The sequence below is a fragment of the Hyla sarda genome, chromosome 1, assembly GCF_029499605.1.
Source record: "Hyla sarda isolate aHylSar1 chromosome 1, aHylSar1.hap1, whole genome shotgun sequence".
NCBI classification, from domain to species: Eukaryota; Metazoa; Chordata; class Amphibia; order Anura; family Hylidae; genus Hyla; species Hyla sarda.
In genome coordinates, this window is record NC_079189.1 from 2,370,089 (window position 1) to 2,393,472 (window position 23,384).

At 45.2% G+C, this 23,384-nt stretch overlaps 2 protein-coding genes across 3 annotated transcripts in view; one reads left to right on the plus strand and one right to left on the minus strand.

Annotated features, from left to right (window-relative positions):
• LOC130283473 (zinc finger protein OZF-like) overlaps nt 1-2,717 on the minus strand; it is a 58,512-nt gene extending 55,795 nt beyond the window's left edge. The window contains exon 1 of one of the 2 annotated variants that reach the window (XM_056533180.1): nt 2,601-2,691. The gene's annotated coding sequence lies outside the window, so the exon portion shown is untranslated. Of the gene's footprint in view, nt 1-2,600 lie in introns of both variants that reach the window. The other variant, XM_056533170.1, reaches the window with a different exon arrangement.
• Nucleotides 1-20,575, plus strand: part of LOC130302594 (oocyte zinc finger protein XlCOF7.1-like) — a 61,169-nt gene extending 40,594 nt beyond the window's left edge. The window contains exons 13-19 of the mRNA XM_056551717.1: nt 6,490-6,663; nt 9,752-9,872; nt 16,192-16,283; nt 16,367-16,445; nt 16,553-16,644; nt 16,774-16,882; nt 19,351-20,575. Coding sequence (XP_056407692.1) covers nt 6,490-6,663; nt 9,752-9,872; nt 16,192-16,283; nt 16,367-16,445; nt 16,553-16,644; nt 16,774-16,882; nt 19,351-20,504 — 1,821 coding nt within the window. The 3' untranslated portion in view covers nt 20,505-20,575. The remainder of the gene's footprint in view (nt 1-6,489; nt 6,664-9,751; nt 9,873-16,191; nt 16,284-16,366; nt 16,446-16,552; nt 16,645-16,773; nt 16,883-19,350) is intronic.
• The last annotated feature ends 2,809 nt before the right edge of the window (nt 20,576-23,384 follow it).

Genomic DNA, 23,384 nt, shown 5'->3' on the forward strand with positions numbered 1-23,384 from the left:
CTTCATCTCACCATACCCCTCCTCTTCATTTCCCCATACCCCTCCTCTTCCTCTCACCATACCCCTCCTCTTCCTCTCACCATACCCCTCCTCTTCCTCTCACCATACCCCTCCTCTTCATCTCACCATACCCCTCCTCTTCATCTCCCCATACCCCTCCTCTTCATCACACCATACCCCTCCTCTTCATCACACCATACCCCTCCTCTTCATCTCACCATACCTCTCCTCTTCATCACACCATACCCCTCCTCTTCATCACACCATACCCCTCCTCTTCATCACACCATACCCCTCCTCTTCATCTCACCATACCCCTCCTCTTCATCTCCCCATACTCCTCTTCTTCATCACACCACACCACACCCCTCCTCTTCATCACACCACACCCCTCCTCATCATCTCCCCGTACCCCTCCTCATCATCTCCCCGTACCCCTCCTCATCATCTCCCCGTACCCCTCCTCTTCATCTCCCCGTACCCCTCCTCTTCATCTCACCGTACCCCTCCTCTTCATCTCACCGTACCCCTCCACTTCATCTCACCGTACCCCTCCTCTTCATCTCACCGTACCCCTCCTCTTCATCACACCGTACCCCTCCTCTTCATCTCACCATACCCCTCCTCCTCCATCTCACCATACCCCTCCCCTTCATCTCATCGTACCGCTCCCCTCTCCTTCCTTGCTCGACTATCAGGTGTCATTTGACAGCTGTAGCCAATCAGAAGCCTCGCCATGATGCTCCATACTCAGAAATACTTTGTGTCCCAGCCGAGGCAGCAGATTGGCTACGACGGTCAACTGACGTACGCTGCTTTTTAATACCAGAACGGGGGATCGGCACACGAGCGAAGGCGGAATTGGGGGGAGATTTATCAAAACCTGTGCAGAGTAAAACTTGCCCAGTTGCCCATAGCAACCAATCAGATGGCTTCTTTCATTTTTAGGAAGGCCTGTGAAAAATGAAAGAAGCGATCTGATTGGTTGCTATGGGCAACTGGACTTTACCTCTGCTCAGGTTTTGATAAATCTCCCCCTTTGTTTTTATTAAAGGGGTACTCCTGTGTAAAACAACTGGCTCCCGAAAATTATCCAAATTTGTTAATTATTATCTATTAGAAAATCTTAACCCTTCCAGTAGTTATCAGCTGCTGTATGCTCCACAGGAAATTGTGAAGTTCTTTTCAGTCTAGCACCTCTGTCTATGTCAGGAACTGTCCAGAGCAGCAACAAATCCCCATAGAAAACTTCTGCTCTGGACAGTTCCTGACACGGGATTATGTGAACACCATTAATGTGTCAAGGGTGTGCCTAAAATATAACTTTTAAAGGGGTATTCCAGGCAAAAACTTTTTTATAAATACCAACTGGCTCCGGAAAGTTAAACAGATTTGTAAATTACTTCTATTAAAAAATCTTAATCCTACCAATAGTTATTAGCTTCTGAAGTTTTCTGTCTAACTGGTCAATGATGATGTCACGTCCCGGGAGCTGTGCATGATGGGAGAATATCCCCATAGGAACTGCACAGCTCCCGGGATGTGAGTCATCAGAGAGCAGTTAGACCGAAAACAGCAACTCAACTTCAGAAGCTAATAACTATTGGAAGGATTAAGATTTTTTAATCAAAGTAATTTACAAATCTGTTTAACTTTCCGGAGCCAGTTGATATATATATAAAAAAAGTTTTGGCCTGGAATACCCCTTTAATTTGTTCTATTAAAATAGATATAAGCATATAGAGGGAGATTTATCAAAACCTCAAAAGGAAAAGTTGCCCAGTTGCCCATAGCAACCAATCAGATCATTTCTTTCATTTTGCAGGGGCCTTGTTAAAAATGAAAGAAGCGATCTGATTGGTTGCTATGGGCAACTTTCCCTCTGCACAGGTTTTGATAAATCTCCCCCTATATAGTGTGTTTGTGTATTCAATCACCACAAAATAACAAAATATGACAAGGGACGTGCTTGATGTGTATGGGGTGACCAAGAGAGACTCTGCTTGGCCCTACCAGTCTGTCCAGGTCCCCCCAACCATCAATATACTCCCACCAATTTTGACCGCCGACGCGTTTCTGCCAATACTCAAATTGGCGTCATCAGGGAGGCATATAATTGGTCCAAAAAGTTATTTTTTCCCACCAGAGAACTCTTTAAAAGGATGACAACCCCTATGGGAAATGGCTGACGAAAACCTGGGCGCCAGCAAACACCGAAAAACAGTGCGGCCTTCATACCTACAACCATCAAGCCGCAGCCGGGGTGCCTCTGTCTGCTGCAAAACTACAACTCTCAGAATGCCCGGACAGCCGTTGGCTGTCCGGGCATGCTGTGAGTTGTAGTTTTGCAACAGCTGGAGGCACCCTGGTTGGGAAACACTGGGTTAGAGGATCAAGGCGACAAAGGACACAGTAACAAAGACTCAAAATATTGACATCTCTCTGGAATATCGCATTAGATAGGTGTGACCGATTGTATGTTATGTACAGCAGATAGGAGTCCCTGCTACTTTTTCACAAATCTTCAATAGAAATAATCACATGATTTCTATAAGCAGAACATCTATATACAAATATACAACACCATATACTGCACTCACAGCCTCGAGCTCCACTCAACTCAAGATATGTCTCTATTGGTTGTTTGTTACAATAAAGTTGATTTAAAAAAAAAAAAGAAAGTTAAAGGAAGGTGACATGTTTCCTGCATACAACAGGACTCTGCCTATTCCGGTCACGTGATCATTCTCACAGGTCCTTCAACTATGATTTTCTTTCGCCCCCAAATTGTACTGGTCACATGATTGTGACATCATCACAGGTCCTACGCCTCCACCATCTAGCAGGTACAGAGCTGGTAAATACATAAGAAGATTTGTTACAGTGTGTCACCCCAGTAGTAAGGAGATTACATGAGGAGGGGGTTTGTTACAGTGTGTCACCCCAGTAGTAAGGAGATTACATGAGGAGGGGGTTTGTTACAGTGTGTCACCCCAGTAGTAAGGAGATTACATGAGGAGGGGGTTTGTTACAGTGTGTCACCCCAGTAGTAAGGAGATTACATGAGGAGGGGGTTTGTTACAGTGTGTCACCCCAGTAGTAAGGAGATTACATGAGGAGGGGGTTTGTTACAGTGTGTCACCCCAGTAGTAAGGAGATTACATGAGGAGGGGGTTTGTTACAGTGTGTCACCCCAGTAGTAAGGAGATTACATGAGGAGGAGGATTGTTACAGTGTGTCACCCCAGTAGTAAGGAGATTACATGAGGAGGAGGAGGAGGAGGTTTGTTACAGTGTGTCACCCCAGTAGTAAGATTACATGAGGAGGAGGTTTGTTACAGTGTGTCACCCCAGTAGTAAGGAGATTACATGAGGAAGAGGTTTGTTACAGTGTGTCACCCTAGTAGTAAGGAGATTACATGAGGAGGAGGTTTGTTACAGTGTGTCACCCCAGTAGTAAGGAGATTACATGAGGAGGGGGTTTGTTACAGTGTGTCACCCCAGTAGTAAGGAGATTACATGAGGAGGAGGTTTGTTACAGTGTGTCACCCCAGTAGTAAGATTACATGAGGAGGTTTGTTACAGTGTGTCACCCCAGTAGTAAGGAGATTACATGAGGAGGAGGTTTGTTACAGTGTGTCACCCCAGTAGTAAGGAGATTACATGAGGAGGGGGTTTGTTACAATGTGTCACCCCAGTAGTAAGGAGATTACATGAGGAGGGGGTTTGTTACAGTGTGTCACCCCAGTAGTAAGGAGATTACATGAGGAGGTGGTTTGTTACAGTGTGTCACCCCAGTAGTAAGGAGATTACATGAGGAGGTTTGTTACAGTGTGTCACCCCAGTAGTAAGGAGATTACGTGACGAGGAGGTTTGTTACAGTGTGTCACCCCAGTAGTAAGAGATTACATGAGGAGGAGGTTTGTTACAGTGTGTCACCCCAGTAGTAAGGAGATTACATGAGGAGGAGGATTGTTACAGTGTGTCACCCCAGTAGTAAGAGATTACATGAGGAGGAGGTTTGTTACAGTGTGTCACCCCAGTAGTAAGAGATTACATGAGGAGGAGGTTTGTTACAGTGTGTCACCCCAGTAGTAAGGAGATTACATGAGGAGGGGGTTTGTTACAGTGTGTCACCCCAGTACTAAGGAGATTACATGAGGAGGGGGTTTGTTACAGTGTGTCACCCCAGTAGTAAGGAGATTACATGAGGAGGGGGTTTGTTACAGTGTGTCACCCCAGTAGTAAGGAGATTACATGGGGAGGAGGAGGTTTGTTACAGTGTGTCACCCCAGTAGTAAGGAGATTACATGAGGAGGAGATTTGTTACAGTGTGTCACCCCAGTAGTAAGGAGATTACGTGAGGAGGAGGGTTGTTACAGTGTGTCACCCCAGTAGTAAGGAGATTACATGAGGAGGAGGGTTGTTACAGTGTATCACCCCAGTAGTAAGGAGATTACATGAGGAGGAGGTTTGTTACAGTGTGTCACCCCAGTAGTAAGGAGATTACACGAGGAGATTTGTTACAGTGTGTCACCCCAGTAGTGAGGAGATTACATGAGTAGGAGGTTTGTTACAGTGTGTCACTGGTTCTGTGATTCAGGCTCCCCCTCTCCTTCAGGACTATCCCCTCTAGCTGAGCCAGTTGTCTCCTCTTCTCCTGAATGACCCCCAAGGATGGAGAAGGACAGGAATGAGATGACTAAGAGAATATTACACTTCACCTTGGAGATCCTCCACCTGCTGACCGGAGAGGTGAGGTGACCCATCTACATTTCCACCATTGTTGTCCCCCATCTACATTTCCACCATTGTTGTCTCCATCTACATTTCCACCATTGTTGTCCCCATCTACATTTCCACCATTGTTGTCCCCCATCTACATTTCCACCATTGTTGTCCCCATCTACATTTCCACCATTGTTGTCTCCATCTACATTTCCACCATTGTTGTCCCCCATCTACATTTCCACCATTGTTGTCCCCATCTACATTTCCACCATTGTTGTCTCCATCTACATTTCCACCATTGTTGTCCCCATCTACATTTCCACCATTGTTGTCTCCATCTACATTTCCACCATTGTTGTCCCCATCTACATTTCCACCATTGTTGTCCCCCATCTACATTTCCATCATTGTTGTCCCCCCCCATCTACATTTCCACCATTGTTGTCTCCATCTACATTTCCACCATTGTTGTCCCCATCTACATTTCCACCATTGTTGTCTCCATCTACATTTCCACCATTGTTGTCCCCATCTACATTTCCACCATTGTTGTCCCCCATCTACATTTCCATCATTGTTGTCCCCCCCATCTACATTTCCACCATTGTTGTCTCCATCTACATTTCCACCATTGTTGTCCCCCATCTACATTTCCACCATTGTTGTCCCCATCTACATTTCCACCATTGTTGTCCCCATCTACATTTCCACCATTGTTGTCCCCATCTACATTTCCATCATTGTTGTCCCCCCCCATCTACATTTCCACCATTGTTGTCTCCATCTACATTTCCACCATTGTTGTCCCCCATCTACATTTCCACCATTGTTGTCCCCATCTACATTTCCACCATTGTTGTCCCCATCTACATTTCCACCATTGTTGTCCCCATCTACATCTACCATTGTTGTCCCCCATCTACATTTCCACCATTGTTGTCCCCCCATCTACATTTCCACCATTGTTGTCTCCATCTACATTTCCACCATTGTTGTCCCCATCTACATTTCCACCATTGTTGTCCCCATCTACATTTCCACCATTGTTGTCCACCATTGTTGTCCCCCCATCTACATTTCCACCATTGTTGTCTCCATCTACATTTCCACCATTGTTGTCCCCATCTACATTTCCACCATTGTTGTCCCCATCTACATTTCCACCATTGTTGTCCCCATCTACATTTCCTCCATCTACATTTCCACCATTGTTGTCCCCATCTACATTTCCACCATTGTTGTCCCCATCTACATTTCCACCATTGTTGTCTCCATTTACATTTCCACCATTGTTGTCTCCATCTACATTTCCACCATTGTTGTCACCCATCTACATTTCCACCATTGTTGTCCCCCCATCTACATTTCCACCATTGTTGTCCACCATCTACATTTCCACCATTGTTGTCCCCATCTACATTTCCACCATTGTTGTCCCCATCTACATTTCCACCATTGTTGTCCCCCCCATCTACATTTCCACCATTGTTGTCCCCCATCTACATTTCCACCATTGTTGTTCCTCATCTACATTTCCACCATTGTTGTCCCCCATCTACATTTCCACCATTGTTGTCCCCCATCTTTGGCCCCGCTCTATGTTCTGGATGTCTCTTTGTAGGTGAGGTCTCCAGAACTGACCCCAGTATTCCAGATGTGCTCACTAGAGCTCTATACAGGGGGCACAATCTCCTCTTTGTAGTGAGGGAGGAATACTGGGGTCAGTCCCCTCATTGTCTCTCTCCATACACAGGATTACACCATAGTGAAGAAGACATGGGGGGAGTGTGTGGCCCCCAGCAGCCATCTCCATGAGTCAGGAGGACGGAGCAGGGCCCGGGGCCCCATCACGGAGACTCCACCTCACTCACTGATACATGAGGAGAAGATCCTAGAACTCATCCACAGGATCACTGAGCTGCTGACTAGACAGGTGACCCTGCTGGGACATTATACAGTAATGGAGGGGTCTGGTGATGATTAGAGAGGTGACCCTGCTGGGACATTATACAGTAATGGAGGGGTCTGGTGATGACTGGAGAGGTGACACTGCTGGGACATTATACAGTAATGGAGGGGTCTGGTGATGACTGGAGAGGTGACACTGCTGCGACATTGTACAGTAATAAAGGGGTCTGGTGATGATTAGAGAGGCGACACTGCTGGGACATCATACAGTAATGGAGGGGTCTGGTGATGACTGGAGAGGTGACACTGCAGGGACATTATACAGTAATGGATGGGTCTGGTGATGACTGGAGAGGTGACACTGCTGGGACATTATACAGTAATGGAGAGGTCTGGTGATGACTGGAGAGGTGACACTGCTGGGACATTATATAGTAATGGAGGAGTCTGGTGATGACTGGAGAGGTGACACTGCTGGGACATTATACAGTAATGGAGGGGTCTGGTGATGACTGGAGAGGTGACACTGCTGGGACATTATACCGTAATGGAGGGGTCTGGTGATGACTGGAGAGGTGACACTGCTGGGACATTATACAGTAATGGAGGGGTCTGGTGATGACTGGAGAGGTGACACTGCTGGGACATTATACAGTAATGAAGGGGTCTGGTGATGACTGGAGAGGTGACACTGCTGGGACATTATACAGTAATGGAGGGGTCTGGTGATGATTAGAGAGGTGACACTGCTGGGACATTATATAGTAATGGAGGAGTCTGGTGATGACTGGAGAGGTGACACTGCTGGGACATTATATAGTAATGGAGGGGTCTGGTGATGACTGGAGAGGTGACACTGCTGGGACATTATACAGTAATGGAGGGGTCTGGTGATGATTAGAGAGGTGACACTGATGGGACATTATACAGTAATGGAGGGGTCTGGTGATGACTGGAGAGGTGACACTGCTGGGACATTATACAGTAATGGAGGGGTCTGATGATGACTGGATAGGTGACACTGCTGGGACATTATATAGTAATGGAGGGGTCTGGTGATGACTGGAGAGGTGACCCTGCTGGGACATTATACAGTAATGGAGGGGTCTGGTGATGATTAGAGAGGTGACACTGCTGGGACATTATACAGTAATGGAGGGTCTGGTGATGACTGGAGAGGCGACACTGCTGGGACATTATACAGTAATGGAGGGGTCTGGTTATGACTGGAGAGGTGACCCTGCTGGGACATTATACAGCAATGGAGGGGTCTGGTGATGACTGGAGAGGTGACACTGCTGGGACATTATACAGTAATGGAGGGGTCTGGTGATGACTTGAGAGGTGACACTGCTGGGACATTATACAGTAATGGAGGGGTCTGGTGATGACTGGAGAGGTGACACTGCTGGGACATTATACAGTAATGGAGGGGTCTGGTGATGATTAGAGAGGTGACACTGCTGGGACATTATACAGTAATTGAGGGGTCTGGTGATGACTGGAGAGGTGACACTGCTGGGACATTGTACAGTAATGGAGGGGTCTGGTGATAATTAGAGAGGTGACACTGCTGGGACATTATACAGTAATGGAGGGGTCTGGTGATTATTAGAGAGGTGACACTGCTGGGACATTATACAGTAATGGAGGGGTCAGGTGATGACTGGAGAGGTGACACTGCTGAGACATTATACAGTAATGGAGGGGTCTGATGATGATTAGAGAGGTGACACTGCTGGGACATTATACAGTAATGGAGGGGTCTGGTGATGACTGGAGAGGTGACACTGCTGGGACATTATACTGTAATGGAGGGGTCTGGAGATGACTGGAGAGGTGACCCTGCTGGGACATTATACAGTAATGGAGGGGTCTGGTGATGATTGGAGAGGTGACACTGCTGGGACATTATACAGTAATGGAGGGGTCTGGTGATGACTGGAGAGGTGACTTCTGGGACATAATACAGTAATGGAGGGGTCTGGTGATGACTGGAGAGGTGACACTGCTGGGACATTATACAGTAATGGAGGGGTCTGGTGATGATTAGAGAGGTGACACTGCTGGGACATTATACAGTAATGGAGGGGTCTGGTGATGATTAGAGAGGTGACACTGCTGGGACATTATACAGTAATGGAGGGGTCTGGTGATGATTAGAGAAGTGACACTGCTGGGACATTATACAGTAATGGAGGGGTCTGGTGATGATTAGAGAGGTGACACTGTTGGGACATTATACAGTAATGGAGAGGTCTGGTGATGACTGGAGAGGTGACACTGCTGGTACATTATACAGTAATGGAGGGGTCTGGTGATGACTGGAGAGGTGACACTGCTGGGATATTATACAGTAATGGAGGGGTCTGGTGATGACTGGAGAGGTGACACTGCTGGGACATTATACAGTAATGGAGGGGTCTGGTGATGATTAGAGAGGTGACACTGCTGGGACATTATACAGTAATGGAGGGGTCTGGTGATGATTAGAGAGGTGACACTGCTGGGACATTATACAGTAATGGAGGGGTCTGGTGATGATTAGAGAGGTGACACTGTTGGGACATTATACAGTAATGGAGGGGTCTGGTGATGACTGGAGAGGTGACACTGCTGGGACATTATACAGTAATGGAGGGGTCTGGTGATGACTGGAGAGGTGACACTGCTGGGACATTATACAGTAATGGAGGGGTCTGGTGATGATTAGAGAGGTGACACTGCTGGGACATTATACAGTAATGGACGGGTCTGGTGATGATTAGAGAGGTGACACTGCTGGGACATTATACAGTAATGGAGGGGTCTGGTGATGACTGGAGAGGTGACACTGCTGGGACATTATACAGTAATGGAGGGGTCTGGTGATGATTAGAGAGGTGACACTGCTGGGACATTATACAGTAATGGAGGGGTCTGGTGATGATTAGAGAGGTGACACTGCTGGGACATTATACAGTAATGGAGGGGTCTGGTGATGACTGGAGAGGTGACACTGCTGGGACATTATACAGTAATAGAGGGGTCTGGTGATGATTAGAGAGGTGACACTGCTGGGACATTATACAGTAATGGAGGGGTCTGGTGATGACGGTATCATTGTGTGTCAGGTTCCTATAAGGTGTCAGGATGTGGCGGTCTATTTCTCCATGGAGGAGTGGGAGTATGTAGAAGGACACAAGGATCTGTACCAGGACATTATGGAGGATCACCGGCCCCTCACATCACAAGGTAAGAAGAGATATGTAAGGGTAACCGTGACCTGGGTTTGTGGGAGGGGCTTGACATAGAAAGTTGTGCTGGTCTGACCTATACATATATGGGTAATAGACTTATGATGGTTTCATGGTTCATTAGGTCATTATTCACCATCACACTCGTGTTATCTGGTGATTTCCCGCTGTTACATTACACCCGATCCTCATGTCCAGGATAAAGCTTCAATCCCCCCATCACTGGATCCATCTAGAAGAAGGTCGTACCCTTTTTTTGAAGTCATTCACGATTCCAGTTAGAAAAGCCGAACGCTATCAGTTGTAAGGTTCACTTACCCCCATCAACCGACCAGGAGAGGGCGGTAATGGAATCAGTCAATTCCTCTCTGCCTTAAAGGGGTACTTCGGTGGAAAACTTTTTTTTTTTTTTTTTTAATCAACTGGAGCCAGAAAGTTAAACAGATTTATAAATTACTTCTATTAAAAAATCTTAATCCTTCCATTACTTATTAGCTGCTGAATAGTACAGAGGAAATGGTTTTCTTTTTGGATCACAGAGCTCTCTGCTGACATCATGACCACAGTGCTCTCTGCTGACATCTTTGTCCATTTTAGGAACTGTCCAGAACAGCATAATGTTTTCTATGGGGATTTTCTCCTACTCTGGACAGTTCTTTAAAATGGACACAGATGTCAGCAGAGAGCACTGTGGTCATGATGTCAGCAGAGAGCTCGGTGTTCCAAAAAGAAAAGAATTTCCAGCTAATAAGTATTGGAAGGATTAAGATTTTTAATAGAAGTCATTTTAAAATTTGTTAAAAGAAAATGGGGCTCAAAGGTCAAAGATATTTGGTTTAAAATAATAATTACCGTAATATTTATAAGTATAGAATGATAATCGATTAAATAGGGAATGTACAGGGCCCTTGTACTCCCCTAATTAATTTTAAATTAATGCAAAATTATATAATAAAAACAACAATAAATATATCAACTAAAAAAAATAAAATCATATTCTGCGACTTGAGCCTGTAATATCAGTATAGCAATCTAATAATCCTGTGGAACAACAATTCTCAATGCAAATGTTCATTCGTTTGTTCCTGTTCTCGGTGATTTTCAATATAAGACAGATACAATGTAGCAGCTACAGATATACAGATAATCAATTGATGCAATGATACAATGTATCTTTCCAGACAGTGATAACCCGATCCAACAGAAGCAATGTAGCGCTTGGTGGTCAGTAGCAAGTCAATCAAGATCACTCCTTATAGATCTCTGTGTATATCACACATTCAAAAGTCATATAAAAGGGGACCTCTCATCAAAAAAACTTTTGATATACTATAGATTAATGTCTGCAGAATAACTTTACAATTGCATGTTATTAAAAAATATGCTTCTTTCTATTTAATTTTCCACTTTGAAGAAATGACCACTAGGGGTCTCCCTACCAGTCCTGGCAGCAAGCATTTCAGACTCATGCTGGAGTCCTAAACACTACGAGCTGCCAGTCTGCTTTGTTCACAAAGGAGAACACTCAGAGCTGCCAGCCTGCTTTGTTCACAGCCTGTTTGGCTGTGAACAAAGCAGGCTGGCAGCTCTGAGTGTTTAGGACTCCAGCATGAGTCAGAAATGCTTGCTGACGGGACTGGTCGGGTAAAATACAATAGAAAGAAGCAGATTTTTCATTAACCTGTTATTGGAAAGTTATTCAACATTCATTAATCTAAAATATATCAAAAGTTTATTTGATGAGAGGTCCCCTTTAAATCAGCCAATTTGCAATATGCTCCATACAATGCTCACCACTCCCGGGGCACCACGGATCTCCCTTATGTGTAGTCCTGTGGGCCGGCTGTATAGGATATTTCGCCCGCTGCCTTGTCTCAGTCAGGGATCGCACTGCTGGAGTCACCGCCAACTCCTAAGAAAGCAGCGCTTGGTGGTGGGCACCGTTTGGGGGGACTGCAGCGCTGTCAAGCGGAGTCACTTAGTCGGACCAGCTGGGAATGGTGGCGGTCAGCAGGCACAAAGTCCTTATTGTAGATGGCCCGATCGGCTTCTTACTTGCAATTCATGTGACGGCTGTATGCGGTATACAAAGTGAATAACCCGGCGGCGTTCCTCGTGCACAGGTCGCGCGCTCCGGAGACGCCGCACTGTAATAGATGTCTTGGATCTGTCGGATGATCACTGTTAATGTCAGGTAAGTGTTCTATATTGTCAGGCTCAATATCGCATATTTATGATCGCTCGACGCGTTTCAAAACCATCCTCGTTTTTTTTTCTTCAGCAGCGGAACGTGTGAACTATGGAATAATAGTGGTTTATATACCTTAAATCACGCCCCTTCATAGTGACCTAAACTATGACCTCACATCCTGGGCAAAGAGATTCATTAATTTACATTTCAAAAACACCTAACTCCAAAAATAGAGGAACTCTATTTATACTTGTCTGTGGACATATCCACAATTATATACAAATTCTAAAAAATGATATAAAAAATGATAAACCATATGCAATTGTAAACAGGAGTACATAATGATATCTTGGGGCACATGAGAGGGAATCTCAATCACATGCTGAGAATATTAGCAATATTAAATTACAATGAAATAATTAATAAATAGCAAAAATATAATAACTATATAACTGATTTGCTACGACTATAGTAAAAATAAAAATAATGTGGTATGACCTAATATCTGATATTATACTATTCAAAATATGGGAAAAATTATGGGGGGAAAATTAAGGGAAATTATAAAAAAAGTTAATAAAAAATTAATATTAAAAGTATATACAATATTAAACAAGAAGATTTTTATTCAGGACTGGTATTTTTTGTAGAGTTGGGAAGGGCCCGATGAAGGGTCTGTCGGAGTACTGGGAAACAGTCATATATAGTTGATATATTTATTGTTGTTTTTATTATATAATTTTGCATTAATTTCAATTACTTAGGGGAGTACAAGGGCCCTGTACATTCCCTATTTAATCTATGATCATTCTATACTAATAAATATTAATTATTATTTTAAACCAAATATCTTTGACCTTTGAGCCCCATTTTCTTTTCACATATTTTCCCTATTTTTTACACCTTAGGTATAGGTGTTTGTTGGGTTGCTCGGGTCTTCATTGACGGTCAGACAGACAGGAGCCTCTCCATTGTATCTATATTATCATTTTTTTTAATTTGTTTAACTTTCTGGCACCAGTTGATTTAAAAAAATAAAAATAAAAAAATAAAATTCTACCGGAGTACCCCTTTAACCTTGTTACATTGTCTATTGTCACGCCCGGTATTCTATGCGGGGCTGCGTCTCCAGTCTCGAAAAGCTGTTTGTCACGCCACGCCCCCTCCATTCATGTCTATGGGAGGGGGCATCACGCCCCCTCCCATAGACATGAATGGAGGGGGCGTGGCCGCGATGTCACTTGGGGGCATGGCCTTGCTGTCACGTCTCCAGTCCCAGAAACAAAGAGCTTTCCGAGACTGGAGACGCAGCCCTGCATAGAATTCGGGTGCTGAACAGAGATCGCGGGGGGGTCCCAGCAGCAGGCCCCCTCCCACCATCAGACATTTTATTACCTATCCAAAGGCCAGATAACCCCTTTAAGTTGTCTGTCGGCAGAGTACCCCTTTAACTAAGCAGGACCGCCGCTGTGCGCTGCTAAGGTTCTGATTAGACTCCGGGGCCCACGTGCGTTTTTGTCATTGATCACTGCATCGAAAGGGTTAAACGCCGGACATAATCGGATCAGCATAATTGCAGCTGTGAAGCGACCTCAGCTCCTGAGATTACTTTAGTAAGTCCCTTAGCGCACGTTTACCCCCGGGGTCATATAAAGGGCACTTTCTCTTTTTTTTTTTTTTTTCTTTCTATTTTATCAGTTAGGAGACTTTCATAAGCAAACGCTTGATTGCTTATACTGATCAGCGTTACTCTATTGCACCGGATTGGTCGGTCATCTGTGAAATGTTTTGTTCTGTACTTTTATTCCTGTACTTCATCCCCGAAAGCCTTCTGAATGATTCAAACATTTTCTCCGGACAAATGGTCAAGTCTCCCCAAAAAGTTTTATGCAAATTTGGACTTAGATGGTCTTCATTTTTAACCCCTTAAAGGGGTACTTTTTAATCAACTGTTGTCAGAAAGTTAAACAGATTTCTAAATTAGAATTCGGGTAGAAAACAGACATGGTCGCACATCTACAATCTTGTATAATGATCTATTTGCTTCTCAGCATAATATCAAAAACTAACAGGTTGTTATTATACATTTTTGATCAAAAAGTACAAGCCCACTCGCCACGTCAAGGCCGCCTAGTCAGAGTGGGTCCCTAACGTCCCTAGCATAAAATGGCGCAGCACCGGGCGGCGACCACCACCGCCGCAACACCAATGCCCAAGGGGGCATTGGCAGAGCGGCCCCAATGCCACTCAAACCAGTCCATGGGCCGCACCCCCCCCCCCCGCAAACACGGTGCCGCGGCAGCAACGGACACCGCACAGCACCACACCAGTGTGAACAAGGTGTAATAGCCACTTACCATGCTCTCCCAGTCAGACCATGCTCTCCCAAAGACTATAATTTCTAAATATAATTTCTAAATTACTTCTATTAAAAAAACTTAATCCTTCCAGAACTTATTAGCTGCTGAATACCCCAGAGGAAATTCTTTTCTTTTTGGAACACAGAGCTCTCTGCTGACATCTCTGTCCATTTTAGGAACTGTCCAGATTAGTAGAAAATCCCCATAGAAAACATATGCTGCTCTGGACAGCTCCTAATATGGACAGAAATGTCAGCAGAGAGCACTGTGTTCCAAAAAGAAAAGAATTTCCACTGTAGTATTCAACAGCTAATAAGTACTGGAAGGATTAAGATTTTTTAATAGAAGTAATTTACAAATCTGTTTAACTTTCTTGGCACTAGTTAATAAAAAAAATAAAAGGTTTTCCACTGGAGTACCCCTTTAAGGACACAGGACGTAAATGTACGGCGTGGTGCAGCGGAACTTAACGCACCAGGAAGTACATTTACTTCCTGTACATGACGCGTGCATCGGAACCCGCAGCCAGGGACACGCCGGTAATGGACATCAGCCATTTAAATGGCGGCCGGAGGTCCCCTTGCCTTCCTCTGTCTCTCTCCCGGCATCTCCTGCTCTGGTCTGAGATGGAGCAGAAGATGACCGATATCACTGATCAGTACTATGACCTATGCATAGCACTGAACAGTATTAGTAATCAAATGAATGCTATAAATAGTCCCCTATGAGGACATAAAAAGTGTAAAATAAATAAAATAAAAAGTGAAAAATCTCCTCCCCCAATAAAAATTTAAATTGTCCCTTTTTCCAATTTTAGCACCAAAAAGCATTAACAAAAATTAATAAACATATTTGATATCGCCGCCTGCGTAAATGTCCAAACTATCAAAATATAATGTTAATAATCCCGTACGGTGAACGACGTAAACATAAATTTTTGCTTACATTTTATTCCCCCCCCCCCCCAAAAAAAAGGTACAAAAAGCGATTTTAATAAGTTTTTATGTGGTAATAATAAAAAGTACAGATCGTGGCTCAAAAAATGATCCTCATGCAGCCCTGTATATACGGAAAAATGAGAAAGTTATAGGTCTTGAAAATAGGGGGATTTTAAACGCACTAATTTGGTTAAAAAGTTTGAAATTTTTTTTTAAGCGCAACAGTAATAGAAAAGTATGTTATCATGGGGGATCATTTTAAATGTATTGACCCAAAGACTAAAGAACACGTCATTTTTACCGTAAATTGTACGGCGTGAAAACAAAACCTTCCAAAATTTGCAAAATAGCGGTTTTCTGTTCAATTTCCCCGCACAAATAAAAAATTTTTGGTTGCGTTATACATTTTATGATAAAATGATATCTCCCCCGATGTGTCTTTCTTCTGCGGCACAAAGTTTCCTTGGCCTCCAGCGTCTTTTGTCTTCAGTGTTGCTGTTATTTTTGTGCTTTTTGGAAAGAGCCTGAACAGCAGATCTTCATACCCCGGTCTGCTCTAAAATCTAAGGAGAGAGAACTTGCTGCTGCTGTATAACAAACTTGTTGTTGTACTGTAGTCTATGACCTGTGATAGGTGATATCACCTTTTGTGACAGAGTTTGGCTGTTCCGCACCCTTTTTGAAGCCTAATACACAGCTGTTTCTGTTTCAGTTAATGACTTTCAACCCACATAAAAAAAATGATGATCAATCGATGCTCTTCTGAAAGGCTGATCACACCAAATATTGATCTGATTTAGATTTCTCTTCTGTTCACTACCTTTGCAGATGGAGTCATTGATAGAAATCCACCCGAGAGGTGTCCCCGTCCTCTGTATTCCCAGGACTGTCCTGAGGGAAATGTCCCAGAGAACCATCAGGTAGATGAAGTTAAAGTCTCCAAAATATGATCATAAAGTGATTGAAACTTAAGTTAATTTCATATTTTTTCTGGTCTGTTTAGGGTGAAAATCTGACTAATATAAAGGTTGAGGTAAAAGATGAACCAGAAGAGGAGACGGATTTCGGGGCCGATCAGCAGTGTAAGGAGGGGGAGACTTTTATTGGTGGAGGGTCTCCTAGATACTACTACACCCATCATCTGATCATCACATGGAATAATCTATTCATCACTGTGTGTTCTCTACAGATGGAGTCATTGATAGAAATCCACCCGAGAGGTGTCCCCGCCATCTGTATTCCCAGGACTGTCCAGAGGGAAATGTCCCAGAGAAGCATCAGGTAGATGAGGCTGATCCTATATCTCTATAGGGGGGTCCTGCAGTCACAGATGTGGGGGTAGATTTTGGGGGTCTCTGTTGCTCCTCCTGTCTGCTGTATTGTAGTGAATTGTTCTATATGTCACATCAGGGGGGAGATCTGACTAATAATAAAGTGGAGGATGAAGAAGAGAGGATGAGGGGCCATCACCCGTGTATGAGGGACGTGAAGGAGGAAATTCCAGGAGGTGTTACCCCAGGTATGTAATAATTCCAGGAGGTGTTACCCCAGGTATGTAATAATTCCAGGAGGTGTTACCCCAGGTATGTAATAATTCCAGGAGGTGTTACCCCAGGTATGTAATAATTCCAGGAGGTGTTACCCCAGGTATGTAATAATTCCAGGAGGTGTTACCCCAGGTATGTAATAATTCCAGGAGGTGTTACCCCAGGTATGTAATAATTCCGGGAGGTGTTGCCCCAGGTATGTAATAATTCCAGGAGGTGTTGCCCCAGGTATGTAATAATTCCAGGAGGTGTTGTCCCAGGTATGTAATAATTCCAGGAGGTGTTGTCCCAGGTATGTAATAATTCCAGGAGGTGTTGTCCCAGGTATGTAACAATTCCAGGAGGTGTTGTCCCAGGTATGTAATAATGCCAGGAGGTGTTGTCCCAGGTATGTAATATTTCCAGGAGGGGTTACCCCAGGTATGTAGTAATGGATTACAGAGGGAATTCCGAGGTGTCTTCAGGGGAGGCTCCACCTTAGATCTACATGACATTAACCCTTCAGGCCCCAGTGATCCCCTGTGTTATGTATAGTCAGGACCTGAGGGAGGTGACTATATAGAGATCCTCTCCAGGTTCATCTATGGGTCCTGTCATGCTCCAGGTAGAACACTAGGGGCAGCATCAGGATTTGGGGCTCACCAGCTGCATTAACCTATAGATGCTTTGTAGTTGACAACACTGTATATACTCCGTATCACCAGAGTCACCAGAATGATCAGCTGATCTAGAATATCCTGAACACGTCCCCTGGCCAGATGGTCTCGGCAGAAGATCCCCAGCTTTGGCCTTCGGACAGATTTGCAGCATTGTCAGCCCCAAATGTTCTTGTCTTTATAAAACTTCTTCCTGATATATAGACAGGTCGGAGTCTGGATTATTCACAGCCCGAATCACCCTTCACCCTTTAAAATGCTAATACCATATTGTTATTTTATATATATATATATATATATATATATATATATATATATATACACATACACACACACACGCTGGCCTCCTGTGAACCCGTACCTAGCACGCGACCGGGAGAGCAGCGCTAAGCATACTTATAAATCGGTAGTTACGGTTGGAGAAGGTTGCATAAAGTCGGTTTCCAGCCCTCTTCTCTACCACTGTCTAAAAAGTCCAAACACATTCACTTCCGGCACAGTCGGCGCTTTTCATGTCCCTTTTACATTAAAGGGAGATACAAATCAATAAAATAATCTTTGTAGCAGAGTTTGGCTATTCCACCCCCGTTTTGAAGTCTTATACACAGCCGTTTCTGTTTCAGTTAATGACTTTGTTTCAACCTACATTTAAAAATGATGATCAATCATTGTCGTCTGTTTGATATAATTTACCGTATTTTTCGCCCTATAGGACGCACCGGCGTATAAGACTCACCCAATTTTAAAGGTGCAAAACCTAGAAAAAAAAGATTCTGAACCCAACAGTGGTCTTCAACCTGCGGACCTCCAGATGATTCAAAACTACAACTCTCAGCATGCCCGGACAGCCGTTGGCTGTCCGGGCATGCTGGGAGTTGTAGTTTTGCAACATCTGGAGGTCCGCAGGTTGAAGACCACTGGTATAGGAGGTAATACTCACGTGTCCCCGCCGCTCCGGACCCGTCACCGCTGCCCTGGATGTCGCTCCATCGCTGTCGCCGCGTCCCCGTGGTGTCGTTGTCGCTCCGGACGTCTTCTTCCCCGGGATCCACGCTCTCCGTCACCGCCGCCACGCACGCAGCTCCTATTGGATGACAGGACGGCGTGCGCGACGACGTGATGACGTCGAAGGAGAGCGCCGGCCATGCAGGGGATCCCGGCACGGAGCAGACACCGAGGAGGCAGGTAAGGTCCCTCCTGGTGTCCTGTAAGCTGTTCGGGACGCCGTGATTTCACCGCGAACAGCCCGACTGAACAGCCGGGTTAGTGTCACTTTCCCTTCAGACGCGGCGGTCAGCTTTGATCGCCGCATCTGAGGGGTTAATAAAGGGCATCACCGCGATCGGTAATATCCTGTATTAGCCGCGGGTCCCAGACGTTGATGGCCGCAGGGACCGCCGCGATAGGTTTGTGTATTCGCCGTATAGGACGTACCAACTCCCCCCCCCCCCCCCCCCCCCCCCCAGTTTTGGGGAAGAAAAGTGCGTCTTATACGGCGAAAAATACGTTATTCATGTATCTGAATATATTCCTGCAAAATCCTTTTAGACAGGCCGGACAGATCTTTATAATGAGCCCCGATCTTGATGAGTTACTGACTGCCTGGAGAGAACCCCTTTAAATTCACTTCCCCTGTGTTCTGTTGTCACATGACCACAGAGGCGCCTGCTTCCTGTTCTTCTCTCCTAACTCAACAAAATACATCAAAAACCGCATATATGTTTCCAGGCAACTAGAAATGATAAACAAAAAAAATAAAATAAAATCTGTTTTCACCCTAACAGAAAATCCCAGTAAGAATTCTGAGGGAAACTTCATGTTATTCCTGAATGATAAAGGAGAAGATGAAGATATGATGGAGCGCTCCTCAGGAGAAGACCTCCTTACCCCTAATGTCCATCCAGATCTATCCTGTAATAATCCACCTGATCATGGGGAACCTTCTCCTGACCAACCACACATTGTTACCACAAGGACAGATCAGAAAGGAGGGAAAAAGTTTCAATGTGATGAATGTGGGAAAGAGTTTACAAAAAGTTCAAATCTTTTTACACACAGAAGAATTCATACAGGAGAGAAGCCATATTCATGTGCAGAATGTGGAAAATGTTTCACGCACAAACCATATCTTGTTACACATGAGAGAATTCACACTGGAGAGAAGCCGTATTCATGTTCAGAATGTGGGAAATGTTTCGCATATAAATCGTATCTTGTTACTCATGAGAGAATACACACAGGAGAGAAGCCGTATTCATGCTCAGAATGTGGGAAATGTTTTACAGATAAATCAAGTCTTGTTACACACGAGAGAATTCACAAAGGCGAGAAGCCATATTCATGTTCAGAATGTGGGAAATGTTTTACATATAAATCAAGTCTTGTTACACATGAGAGAAATCATACTGGGGAAAGGCCGTACTCCTGTTCACAATGCGATAAATGTTTTACAAGTAGTTCCCAGCTGGTTTCACATGAGAGAACCCATAACGGAGAGAAGCCGTATTCATGTTCAGAATGTGGGAAATGTTTTATAAATCAGTCAGGTCTTGTTCGACATGAGAGAAGTCACACAGGAGAGAAGCCGTATTCATGTTCAGAATGTGGCAAATTTTTTACACACAAATCCTATCTTGTTATACATAAGAGAACTCACTCAGGAGAGAAACCATATTCGTGTTCAGAATGTGGGAAATGTTTTACAAATAAATCAAGCCTGGTTACACACGAGAGAAGTCACACAGGAGCAAAACCGTATTCATGTTCAGAATGTGGAAAATGTTTTACAAATAAGCAAAGCTTTGTTACGCATGAAAGAATTCACTCGGGAGAGAAACCGTATTCGTGTTCGGAATGTGGGAAATGTTTTACAAACAAATCAAGTCTTGTTAAACATGAAAGGATTCACACAAGAGACAAGCCAACTTTGTGTTCATAATGTGGGAAATGTTTTATTACTTAAGTCCTACTAAGGAATCATCAGGGGGTTTCAGACCCCGACCAAGCAAAGCATTTGACACGTCTCTGTGCCATAAGTGGATATATCAATATTTAATGTAAAAGCATACAGTACATAAAGGTGAACTGAAACTAACATTTTTATTTCCTTTTGTGACTCAAATTCCTTGTTTTGCCTTTTTTTTTTTTATAAATAACCAAAAATTTATCATAATATCTCACATTTACATAATTCTGGTTCATATTGTTCATTCTGATTCATAAGCCAAAATTCGTAAGTTTCAGCTGGCTAGCTCCTGCTGCAAGATGGTGACCGAAATACGCGGATGTGAAGGAGGCCTTATTGTCTTCTAGTCTTGTATGGGGCAGATAGAGATGAGCGAGTTTATGAAATAAAAGTAATAAAACTTCTTTAGTTGTATAGCGCACACAGATTCTGCGACGCTGTACACTCAAATTGGTTCCCGATCCGGCACTGTACACTCAAATTGGTTCCCGATCCGGCACTGTACACTCAAATTGGTTCCCGATCCCCACGATCTACATTCCACTATCAGTATGTTTTGGAGTTCGTTCTCTCAAACTACAAGTCCCATGAGTCCTTGTTTAAGTGCGAGGTTACAGGGGGCATGGCTTGCCGCAGCCGAAGTTGGCTGCCTGATCTAAGAGCTACGCACCTCGTAGCCTTCTAAATAGCTATATTAGCAACCCAAAGTGCTTCCACTCATGAGGAGGGGTGCCCACAGACATAGGAAGACCCTGCAGACCGGACCCACGCCTCTATCTGCTACCAGCGGGATCGCCAGGTACTTCAGAGAGTCCCCTGCCTTGGCCCCGGCCTCCCCGCCGGCTTCACCTGCACCCACGCGCGCATTGCGCTCCCGTTCGGTGGGAGCTGCAGTGGTACGCTGTGCTGAAGATAGTGCCGCAGCACAGAACGGACCCCCCCCCGAACACCGGAGCACTTCACCTTGCCATCTCCCTCAATGGAGGGACTTGGGTAAGCTGCACGGCGCAGGCCTGCTCAGTGCACCTCTTTGTCCCGGAGGTGAGCTGGCAGCATGAGTGGCTGTGCTGCAACAGCAGGATCCGGGTTTCTCCTCCTGTTTACCAGCCTGTGCCCCCTTGCTAGTGCCTGTGACCTGCTCCCAGTCTCTCCATACTCAGGGCCCCCTACAGGAACATTACATAGAGGGGAGCCCCTCTTCAGTCATAAAGGGGCCCTCCACTGAGCTACCGCTTGCCACATGTTGCTCAGCCTTCCCCTCCTGTGATTGTGGGCCTGAAGACCTTGCGGTTTGGCTAGCTGCATCCTCCCAGTCAGCATCTGCAGAGGGTAGCTGGTAGCTTCCTGACTCATCTCCTAAGCCGCAGAGACTCATGGCCTCGCACCAACCCTCTGGAGGAGCCCCTGGGGTGGTACCCCTGCTGGGCCACTCCTCGGACTTAGGATCGCCAGGGTCCCCTCGCATGGTGGTGGGCCGCCTAGACTGGGATGGTGGCTCGGATATTGCATGTTCCGGAATCACTGCCTCTGCCCCTTTAACTATGGACTTTAGTCAGCTTCTCTCTCACCTGCTCTCTAAAGAAGATTTTAAGGCACTGATTACTGAAGTTAAAGAAGCCTGTAGGGCGATGCGTAAGAATCTTCAGCATGTCTCTAGCAGGGTGGATGATTTGGAGGGGGCTCACGATTCCACCAGATCCTACGTTGCACAACTCCAGGGTTCCGTGTCGGCCCAAACTGATTTCCTCAATGATCTGTATTCTCATCTGGAGGACCTTGATAACAGGGGTCAGCGTAATAACATTCGAGTTCGGGGGCTCCTGGAGGCTACGCAGGCTGAAGACCTCCACATTACCTTGGAGGCTATATTCAACATGTTTTTGGGGGAACCCCCATCCCATGAAGTTAAATTGGATCGAGCTCATCGAGCCCTGCGACCTTGCCCGACTGGAGGCCCACCTAGAGATGTCATATGCTGTGTGACGGATTTTCAGCTAAAAGAGAGGATCATGGCTAAGTCACGCTCTCTCAAGAACTTTGATTTTGATGGCGCACCTATCCAGCTGTACCAAGATCTCCCTTATCTACTCTGCGTTCTGTACAGATACAGTATAGATGGGCCTTCCCGTTTGCCTTACAGGCTAGGAAAGACTGACGCTCTGCAGTGTTGCGGTCCTTCCCGGACTTGGCAGAATTTTGTGCTACTTTGGACATACTGATCCCCCGACTCCAGGACTGGGGCCTGATTTCCCCACCTCCTCCCCTACCAGCGGTGTGGCATCCAGTGCGTGTGAAGCGCCCAAAAGGTGGTCCTTGGCGAGTGGCTTCTCCTGTCGTAGCCCTCCTTCGGGCCAACTATTCCTTCCGATGGTCCCCTACAACTATACGATACTTGGGGGTTTCACTGTCTCCTAGCTATTCCTCTTCTCTGCCAACTTTCCCTCCCTTTTCCGAGAGCTGCTATTTTTTTGGTTCATCTGGAACGCTAAGAGACATCGACTTCACATGTCAGTGATGATGGTGAGTCGACTCTCTGGAGGATTGGGAGTGCCGGATGTAACAAAGTATTATTGGGCGGCCTATTTGCGTCACCTGGCAGCGTGGTCCTCCTATCATGCATATAGTAAGTGGATGGAGCTGGCACCCATTCACCCCAACTCCTACCTATGGTCCCTTCCACATGTTTCCTTTGCTAGTCCTTTACTGGGCCCTATGTCATTCTCTAAATATGTTTGGACCTATTGTTCGTGACGGTTTGGTCTTTCTTCTGTTTTCTCCCATATGCAGTCCTTTCTATATCACCCTGACTTTCCACCGGGGCTTACTTCTCCTATGGTCCGTGTCGGCAGACAT